Source organism: Sorex araneus, chromosome 2, assembly GCF_027595985.1.
Source record: "Sorex araneus isolate mSorAra2 chromosome 2, mSorAra2.pri, whole genome shotgun sequence".
Taxonomy (NCBI): Eukaryota; Metazoa; Chordata; class Mammalia; order Eulipotyphla; family Soricidae; genus Sorex; species Sorex araneus.
The window spans coordinates 218,416,741-218,426,980 of NC_073303.1; the positions used below are offsets into that span (position 1 = coordinate 218,416,741).

A 10,240-nucleotide genomic window follows, 5' to 3' on the forward strand; every position below is an offset into this window, starting at 1 on the left:
AGGCAAACGCCCTACCCGCTGTGCTATTGCTCCAGCCCCAGCACATATGGTGTCTTGAGTCCTGACAGGAGAGAGAGCTCTTTGAGGAAGAACTAGAAGTAAACCCTCAACACGGCCAGGTGTGGCTCAGAAACAAACAAACGGGAAAAATGAAACAACGGAGATTTGGATGGAGAAGAATCTGAGTTGGAGGCTGTTCTCTGCTCTTTTTTCCTGCGCTTGTGATTGAATTTTTGTAGCCTCAGCTGCTTTACTGAAAAAAAAAAAAAAAAAAGGAATATTTTCTCCTCACTTCAGTGGTGCTGAAAATCAGGTAGATTGCCCAAGGCGAAGTTCCTGGCCAGCGCTGAGGCCAGCACTCCATGGAAATGCCGGGAGACTCCACGACTGTGCCTTTGCTCCCCTTTGTACCGTGATCCCAGTGCCCCTGGGAGCTCTCTCCCCTGCGTGTGAAGTGAGGAGAACAAACCACGTCAGCCGGTCAGCCGTGTGGGATGTGGATAGGAAGTGCAGAAAACCGAGGGAGGGGGTGCCAATGCAGCAAGGAGAACAGACGGAGGGGAGCAAGAAGAGGGAAAATAGAAGCAATTAAGAGATCAATACCAGGGCGGGGTGAGGGCAGGGAGCGCTCAGCTGATGTATTCTTCCCTCCTTTCCCTGATTCTAGCAGTGAGAAGTCAAAGGTGCGCTAAGTCAGGCTGATCCCGTGGCAGAATGGGGAGAATGGACGGGCAGAAGCTTAGTGCCTACGGGGAGGGAGGAGGCAGAGGCTTTCTGCTTCCAGTGGTCAGGGATTCAGGTGAGGGGAAAGTCCCCTCAGGCCCCTGTGATGGGTCAGCTCTAGCTGGGAGGAGGGTGCAAGGGGTCTGCAAGGGGTGCCAAGCTCACCTTAGGGGCCCGGGTCTGGCGTCTCAGTGGAGGAAGAGCAACAGAAGCTCCCGCTGGGAATTATTCTCATTCTGGCAGTCAAGGTCTAAAAGGACCTGGAGCTGGGGGTGGCAAGGAAAAAAGAGGCCAGGCATTTCTTTAGCTAGAGTCACTGGGAAATTTTGTGAGGAATCAGACAACATTTTGTTAACATGCCTGACTAGAGAAAGATAATTCCAACGTACTGCTGGGTACTTGTGAAGGGTTTGTGTGTGTGTGTGTGTGTGTGTGTGTGAGAGAGAGAGAGAGAGAGAGAGAGAGAGAGAGAGAGAGAGAGAGAGAGAGAGAGAGAGAGAGAGAGAGAGGGAGGGAGGGAGGAAGGGAGGGAGAGAGAGAGAAAGACACACACAGAGTGTGTAACTTGCATGAGAATGTGTGGCTGTGGATTTGAGTGACTATGTGAGAGTGTCTGTAATATAGTGTGCCAGTGCTTGGGAGAATGTGACTGTTTTATGTGTGACTGTGAGATTGTGAATGCATGTGTGAGTGTGACTGTGAGATAGTGTATGTATGTGTGAGAAAATATGACTGTGTGTGTGTGAAAGTATGTGTGCCTGTGTGATAGGATTGTGTGAGAGAGGTGAGTGCATGTGAGAGTGTCACTGTGTGTGAGTTTGTGTATGTGTGTGAGTGTGTGTATGTGTGCGAGTGTGTGTGCATGTGAGAGAATGACAGTGTGTATGTGAATGAGTGTGTGATTACCTGTGTGTGTGTGTGTGTGTCTGTTGCTTATATTCTCCTCCCCCCATCAGCCTCCCCCTCCCCTCCTGCCACACTGGGATTGGTGACTCTCAGCCCCTCCCCTCAGCTCCCCCAGACCCTCCCGGAGTCTTTATCAGAGCTGGGCCCTCGTTCTTGCCACATCCCCAGAAACCCTTCACGTGTGTCTCAGCACTGCGACGGTGGGGAGCAGGCAGTGTCCCGGCAGCTCCCGGATCCTGCTGGACTGTCCAGCCCTGGGCACGAACCTGCTCTACAGGTAGGCAGAGCAGGAGAAGGGTGGATGGGTGGCAGCTGGCATCCCAGACCCGGCGGGGACGGAGAAGGCAACAGGCTGGGACAGGGAGCAGGGTGTTGGGGAGGGAAGCAGAGAGCCGGGCATGCTTGCAGCCCGTGGTGCTAAGTCTTCCAATCTTTGGTTGGAGAAAGTTTTTTTTGCATAAGTCTTGGGGTGCCCAGTGCTGGGCTCTAGCACCCAGGAACCCCCCTCAAGGCGGCTAAGGACAGACCCGTGCGCGTCCTGTGTCTTCTTCTTCCTGCGGAGCCCGAGCCGCTGCCTTGCAGCCTGATGGCGCATCCTGGAGAGGTCTGAAGGGGCAGATGCTGCTCTGAGCCCAGGGAAGCCCCTGCAGCTCTCTCCTCACGGCGGGGCTTGGGTGAGGGCCTGGGGGGCTGGGGACGCAGGGTCTGGCCTGGTGCTGGTGGTAAACGTCTCCCGGGTGGTCCTGGCTGTGCCCTCCCCCTGCCCTGGTCGTGTCTCTCTGCCCCCCCAGGCATCATGAGGAGAGCCCTGCTGCTCGCAGCACTCCTGGCCCTCAGCCCTGTGCCCGGCAGCCTCGGGGCGGTGTGTGAGGGGCCACGGGAGCAGGCGGTGCCCAGCCGGGCCCACGGCAAGGTAAGCTCGGTCCTGTCTTGGGGCTGGCCCTGTCGGCAGCGTCCCGGCAGCCAGAGATCTGTCTGCCTGTCCTCAGCTCAAGGGGGCGCTGGGGGTGGTGGGAGGTACCTGAGACCCCATCAGGGGTCTGGAGTTCTTATCCTGGTGCCTCTCGTTCTCCCAGCCTCTGGGTGTATCTCTGTCGTCCGTCCCTCTGCACGGTGTTCCGTGGGCTGGTCATCCAGAGCTTTGGTGCCTGGATGTCAGGCCAGAGTGGGCTGGAAGCTTCTCTCTGTATCTGCTCAGATTCTTTCCCCTTAGGGTGGGGGTAGAGGGGGGCGCATGGTGTCGATCCCCCCCAACTTCCTGTGCTATAGGAAACACACTCAGTATTTCTTTTCCAAGTGGTCATTTGCATGCTCTCTGACCTATCGCTTGGACATGTGATTTTATTTTCAAAATTCAGGTCATTTTTCTTTTTCTCTGCCCTTCTACCCTGAGTCATTATGGTTTCTCCTCAGATCCCAGCCCCTTCTCCCTGGCTCTCTTCTGGCTTCTGTTTAGCCAGAATGGATTGGGAGGAAGAAAGAAAGAGAGAAAGAAAGAAAGAAAGAAAGAAAGAAAGAAAGAAAGAAAGAAAGAAAGAAAGAAAGAAAGAAAGAAAGAGAGAAAGAGAGAGAGAGAAAGAAAGAAAGAAAGAAAGAGAGAAAGAAAGAAAGAAAGAAAGAGAGAGAGAAAGAAAGGAAGGAAAGAAAGAAAGAGAAGGAGAGAAAGAAGGAAGGAAGGAAGGAAGGAAGGAAGGAAGGAAGGAAGGAAGGAAGGAAGGAAGGAAGGAAGGAAGGAAGGAAAGGAAGAAAAAATAAAGAGTAAACAAAAGTTCCTTAAAAAAAAAGCAAGCAAACGGCATTGTCAGAGCAGGGGTTCTGGGACTGCAGTGGGGGACCGTCTTTCCTAGGCTATGGAATGATAGCAATTACCTTAGGACAGATGCTTTTAAGATGATTATAGGAGGAACTTTTTACAAATTCAGTGTGTGCCTCTCCAGCTCAAATCTGTTTAGCATCTCATTGCAGGAGGTGGGCAGAATATTCGAACAATTCAGGGAAAGTGGCTGCCTGGGAATTTCTGTGCTGTCAGAGAGAGACGGTCTTCTTCACCCAGTGGGTGAGCTTTCTCTGGGCACAACAGGCGGGCAGCCTTGCAAGCTGTAGTGAAGATATCGGCAGCAATTCAGCAAACACACAGGGAGTGGAGAGGTGGGCTGGGCACTGCCCATGCCCCCATGTCCAGCTCGAGAATACCTGAGAATACCTGGGTAGATTCTGCTGGGACCAACTCCCTTGGAGAGCTTGACCCTTTTTGTTTTTTGCTTTTTGGGTCACACCTGGCGATGCACAGGGGTTACTCCTGGCTCTGCACTCAGGAATGACTCCTGGCAGTGCTCAGGGGACCCTATGGGATGCTGGGAATCGAACCCGGGTCGGCTGCGTGCAAGGCAAACGCCCTACCTGCTGTGCTATTGCTCCAGGCCTGCTTGACCCTTTTAGTCAATGAAAAAGAAGACTCAGTGTTCCTGTTTCCCTGCCCCAGGCGTGAGAAGATGAGGAATTGGACTGGGAAGAGGGCATAGCAGGGGTGCTGGGTAACCTACTGAGCTGTCAGGGGACCACCCTGTGTAGCGAGCCCAGACCTCCAGGCTCTGGAGAAAGCCCTCCCTGAGATTTGGGGTGAGCCTCTGTATGAATGTCTGCAGCTGCAGCGCCCTGGGGTGGGGGGTGGGGTGGGCGCTGTCTAACCAACTGTGACTGTGTCCAGGTGGCTGGAGAAGAAATCTGAGATAATTGAGAGCACTTGTGTGGGTGCACATCCAGAGCCTGGGGGTTCAGCTGGGGCAAGTGAAGGGCAGGAAGAAGAGGTGTTGTTCTATGCCTGCTGCCTTCTCTGTTCTGCAGCTGGCGGGGACAGGGAAAAGGGAGAGAAAAGGGAGAGCAGAACTCATGGGGTGAGAGGCAGCAGGGTGCACAGGAAGAGACGCTTTCGTGGACGTGGCATTGAGGGTCAGCTTCAGGGGCAGGAGTCAGCCCCAGTGGGGCCACCTCCCGGAACACAGGCCCTGGGACATTTGCTTTGTCTGATGGGCTTTTCTTGGGAGAAGGCATCACGCTCATTCAGCACAGGGCAGCCCCACCCTTGCACTGAGGCTCCTCATGAGCCAGTGAGAAAAGAAACAACAGTCCTTGGGGGGCTGGAGCGATAGCACAGTGGGGAGGGCGTTTGCCTTGCACGCGGCCAACCCGGGTTTGATTCCCAGCATCCCATAGGGTCCCCTGAGCACCGCCAGGGGTGATTCCTGAGTGCATGAGCCAGGAGGAACCCCTGTGCATCGCCGGGTATGACCCAAAAAGCAAAAGCAAAAAAAAAAAAAAGGAGTAAGTCATGAGCATCATTGCGTGTGGCCCAAAGATAGAAATACACACATACACACACACACACTCACACACACACACACACACACACACAAGCACACAAGAGAAAGGCGAAAGGCTATTTCCCACACAGGCTGGGGGTGGGGTGGGAGGGGAGGTTTACTGGGGTTTACTGGGGTTTACTGGGTGGTGGAACATGTGCACTGATGAAGGGATGGGTGTTTGAGCATTGTATGACTGATATTTAAACCTGAAAGCTTTATAACTTTTCTCATGGTGATTCAATTAAAATACATACATAAATAAATAAATAAATAAAAGGCTATTTCTATTAACTTTTTTTTTGGGTAACACCCGGCGATGCAGAGGTTTTATTTCTGGCTCTGCACTCAGGAATTACTCCTGGCGGGCTTGGGGGACCATATGGGATGCTGGGAATCAAACCCGGGTCGGCCTCGTGCAAGGCAAATGCCTTACCTGCTGTGCTACCGCTCCCTCCCTAAAACGCTATTTCTAAAAAAAAAAAAAAAAAAAAAAACACACACACAAGAAGGAAAAAGAGTGGATGGAGGAAGAGGAGAGAAAGAAATCCCATTCTCATTTAAAAAGACTGTCATCAAAAATTCCTTAAAAACTTAACTGCCTTGGGGGCTGGAGCGATAGCACAGCGGGTAGGGCATTTGCCTTGCACTCGGCCGACCCAGGTTCGATTCCCAGCATCCCATATGGTCCCCCGAGCACCGCCAGGAGTAATTCTTGAGTGCAGAGCCAGGGGTAAGCCCTGTGCATCACCAGGTGTGACCCAAAAAGCAAAAACAAACAAGTAAGTAAATAAAAAAACTTTACTGCCTTGCAGTAATTCACTAATTTATAATGCTATAATCATGAGTGATTGATTATATAAAAATAAAATTGTTGATGTTTACCGGAAATGTAAAAAAGAGAAAAAAAGAGAAAGGCTATTTCTAGTGGAAAGAGAAGCAGGTTGGTTTTGCATCTCCGGCCTCAGCCTCTTGTTTCCTCCCTGAAGGACACGGATTCCTACCAGCTGCCCCCGTCACTGCTCCGGAGACTCTACGACAGCTCCGTCTCCCTGGAAGGGCTGCTCCGAGTGCTGAGCAGGGCGAGTGTGGGTAGGTGACAGCCCCAGGAGAGGGATGTGCCGGGATCTGAAGATGAACCGGGCTGGGAGGCCCCTGGGGGGAGGGAGATGGGAGACCCCCATCTGCTCGAGATTTGTGATGGGGAAACTTTCTACTCTCCACCCCGTGACCTCGCTCGTTCTTTTCTTCATAGGCCCTAAGGCATCTTCACTGGCTCAGAAACGTGAGTACCTTCCTCTGCCTCCGTCTCTGGGGACCACTCCCTTGCCCAGTGCTCTTTGGGCACCACCTCCTGCCCACCCCAAGTCCTTTGGATGGTTGGGTTGCATCTCAGCGGGTGCGAAGAGGTGCCACTGGCCACTGCTCACCAACTTTTCCTGAAAGGGAGAGGGCAGTGAGCACCGGGGGAAGCTGGTGGCGATGAGAGTGCCGGGGTGGGGGGGAACCAGCAGAATCTCTCGGTGGCTGGGAAGAGTCTAAGCCAGACACCTGCTCAGGCAAAGAATTCCCGAAATGTGGGGGAGGGAGACATGAGAAGAGAGAGTGAGTTAGGGACTAGCCTACTAGCTGAAGGGAGTCAAGTTGTGGTGATTTAAACAGACCGGGGGTGGGGTGGTGGGGCGGAGTGATAGCACGGAGGGTAGGGCATTCGCCTTGCACGTGGCCAACACAAATTCGGTCCCGGCATCCCATATGATCCCCTGGAACCACCAGGAGTAACTCCTGCGTGCAGAGCCAGGAGTAACCCCTAAGGTAACCCTTGAGCATCACCAGATGTGATGCAAAGAGCCAAAAGAAAATAATAATAAAGAACGAAAAGAAAAGAAACAGACCAGGGGCTGGAGCGATAGCACAGTGAGGAGGGCGTGACTTGCATGCAGCCGACCCGGGATCGAATCCCAGCATCCCATATGGTCCCCTGAGCACCGCCAGGGAAAATTCCTGAGTGCATGAGCCAGGAGTGACCCCTGTGCATTGCCGGGTGTGACCCCACCCAAAAGAAAAAGAAAAGAAAAGAAGCAGACCAGAAAGCCAGGCTCTGGCATTGCACGCGTCTCTGGTGAAATGTATCAAGCCCCCTCATGACTGGCACCAGTGTGGGTCCTTTCTCTGCAGGTGACATGCATGATTTCTTTGTGGGACTCATGGGCAAGAGGAACACCCAGGCAGGTAAGTCTTGGGGGCTGCCTCGGGGAGGTTTGGGCACGGTGAAGAGGGTGGACGCCAGGGTACGCCTCTTGGTCTTCAGAGGGAAAAACGGGATCGAGGTGCAGTGGGTGGGTTCCTTAGCCCCCAGTACCCAAGCAGCTTGGTGCTCTGGCTCACTCTGACCTGCTGAGAGCAGAGAAGATGGCCCGTAGGACGGTCCTGCTGCTCTGAGCGGTGTCAGCAGGCCCAGCCCCTGCCCTTCACCGCCTAGACCCAGCAGCTTGTCTCACCGAGCTGCCCTGCATGGCCGCCCTTCGTGGGCTGGGTGAGGGCGACCCTGAAGCTGCTCTCTGCTTTATCCCAGCCACCCCCGTGGATGGGAACCAAGAGGAAGCCCCCAATTTTGGTACCATCAAGTATCCCCCCGATGTGGAATAAGGTAAGGATTGTTAGCTCCAGAGAGGAGGGAGGAGTGTGTGCTTGTGTGTGTGTGTGTGTGTTGTGTGTGTGTGTGTATGCTTGCAGGAAAAGCTTCTTCTGCTTTTCAAGGCCCTCATGTTCCCCAGTTTGTCCTCAAAATACATTGCCAGCACCCAGCACTAACACTGAAAGGAGCACACAGGCTTGTGGGTGTGGGTTTGTTTGTGCATGCACATGGGCACATGTGTCCGCGTGCGTGCGCGCGTGCGCGCGCGCGCACACACACACACACACACACACACACACACACACACACACCTCTTCTTCATCACATTCCCTTGTACCAGTGGTTTTCCCTGGAGTTGCTTGACTCCATCCTGATACCTGCACAATTATTCACCTCTAGGGCAGGCTCACCTGTTCAAATTATTTGGAATCTTGTGTTATTGGGCCCAATGTTTAGTTCTATGAAAGGGTGATTTATGAAGAAAGGTAAGGAGTTCACATCTTAAAGGGGGAACAGCCGTGGAATGATACCAAAAGTCTTTCTTGGCCCTCTATCCACTGGAATGGATAAATACTGGCTTGACTTTGAATCCTGGATCTGTGACTCACTAAGTGAATCCCCTTGGCCAAGTTCTATAACTTTTCTGGGTCTTAGTTTCCTCATCCGAAGAGTGGGGGTGATAATGTTATCTCCCGGGGCCACAGTGTTGAGGATTTAGTAGAGACAAAGTATTTGGAACAGTCCCCAGTACACAGCATTATGCTTATTGCTGTCTGGAAGGTTTGGGGAATATTCTAGTGCATCCTCTGGTGAGCTTTGGTCTGCCGGCCTTGCGCTGTCTGGAGATCTCGAAAGCATTAATGTCCCCCCTGGAAGTGTCTAGTCAAAACACAGAAACTTCCTCCTTCACACTATTTTCCCACGCAGTAATAGCAGCTCACCGATGGCTTCCCAAGGAAGACGGTGCGGGCAGGCAAGGACAGCGGGGGAAGACTCAGTTATCGCAGACTCCTGCCCTTCCTCTGGAGTCCCTGTCACCTACGTTGTGAGCTCAGTGGACGCCACAGCAGGGCAGACAGAGACTCTTGACAAAGCGGCCTGTGCCTGACTCCCCAGGCCCAGAGATGAGTGTTGGGTGAGAGGGTACAAAGAGCTGTAATAACCGTAACTCGCTGATTACATGGTACTTACCATATCATTTTGCTCTCATTAGATGGTTATTTCAGTCCTGCCGACCGCCAGATAATTATACGGGCAGCTATATCTGGATGACATACTCTCCCCCGGCGTTATGCGTTGGCCATAAAGATAATTGCAGTGCAATTTTGCCATAGTATTTCATACAAATGGCAGAAACAAGTGCATTGTGGAAATCTACTTTTAATGTTTGCTAGTGGATCCAGGCTCTTTCAGAGGGATCAGGCTCATAATGACAGCCTCAAAATCCCAACACTGATGGAGCGCTCTCAATCTGTGAGGAGCCGAGAAGGATAGGACGGAAGGGCCCCCGGGGGTGGCATTTAGAGGTGATTAGGTGAGATGGAGCCACACGGATGTTGTGCCATCTTATTTCATTCATGTGTAACTGGGCCAGTCCTGCTCTGAGGAGCCGGGGAGTGCCTGGGCATAGGGATGGGGTCGCGTGTGTGCTGGTGTAGGGGCATGCCTGGGTAATACAAGGTTGGTCACTGCATTTTTTCTGCTGGCCTCTACACACCATGCACATGGGAGTTTATTGGGAGCATGAACTGCATGCTCATGTGCAGGGAGGCGCGCCTGCTACCAGGAGAGGGCCTGGTGTCGGGAAGCGGGCTGGGGAGATGACTCACGACAGCAGGCTTTGGTGGCCTGCGTTTGATTCCCCGCACTGAATGGTTCCCCAAACATGGCCAGGAGTGACCTCGGGGCACTGAGCTGGGAGTAGTTATTTATTTATTTATTTATTTATTTATTTATTTATTTATTTATATTTATTTTTTTGCTTTTTGGGTCACATCTGGCAATGCTCAGGAGTTACTCCGGGCTTTGCACTTGGAAATTATTCCTGGCGGTGCTCAGGGGACTCTATGGGATGCTGGGAATCGAACCTGGGTCGGCTGCGTGCAAGGCAAGCACCCTCCCCACTGTGCTATTGCTCCAGCCCCTGGGGAGTAGTTCTTGAGCATACCCCCAAATCCACAACCAAGATGTGGGTTGTGGGTCTGGGAGTGAGTATGTTGGGAGTATGCCAAGATGTTGGGAAGCTCAGGACTCAGACTTTTGTTCTCTCTCCTCCCTTTGAGATGTCCCTGCTTCCCCAGTGGGTGGACAGTGGGTGTCTTACAGAGATGTGATTTTGTCATTTTGCTCCTCAGCACCCCGCTCTGGATACCTGGGCTGCCTCGTGAAGACCCCTGCTGCCCTATTCCAGCCCCCAACTGCATGGACCCTTCTTTTCCTTTCTTCCCATCCTACTGGAACACTGTGTGCTTCGACTGCTTCCTCACCCTCTACCCCACTTTGATGCAGACACTGAATAGTGAGCACCTCCAAGTTCAGGCGGCCAAAGATTCTCATGGAGTTTCTGTCATATTCTATATGAAAAGTTGAGGTCTCTCTTCAGTCAACAATAAAG

The 10,240-nt window shown here is 52.6% G+C and overlaps 1 protein-coding gene across 3 annotated transcripts; it reads left to right on the forward strand.

Moving 5' to 3' along the window:
• The first annotated feature begins 374 nt into the window (after positions 1–374).
• On the forward strand, positions 375–10,240 carry TAC3 (tachykinin precursor 3). Of its 3 annotated transcripts, none has more exons than XM_055128642.1 (8): positions 375–480; positions 1,736–1,906; positions 2,421–2,542; positions 5,978–6,080; positions 6,244–6,273; positions 7,167–7,220; positions 7,564–7,638; positions 9,981–10,240. In XM_055128642.1, the coding sequence occupies exons 3-7, from the start codon at positions 2,426–2,428 to the stop codon at positions 7,635–7,637; spliced, it is 378 nt and encodes a 125-aa protein (XP_054984617.1). In that variant the 5' UTR covers positions 375–480; positions 1,736–1,906; positions 2,421–2,425; the 3' UTR covers position 7,638; positions 9,981–10,240. The 3 variants fall into 3 exon arrangements, with proteins under 3 accessions (XP_054984617.1, XP_054984618.1, XP_012790649.1); XM_055128643.1 differs by lacking the exon at positions 375–480 and adding an exon at positions 580–683 and having other exon boundaries at positions 1,798–1,906; XM_012935195.2 differs by lacking the exons at positions 375–480; positions 1,736–1,906 and adding an exon at positions 2,083–2,233.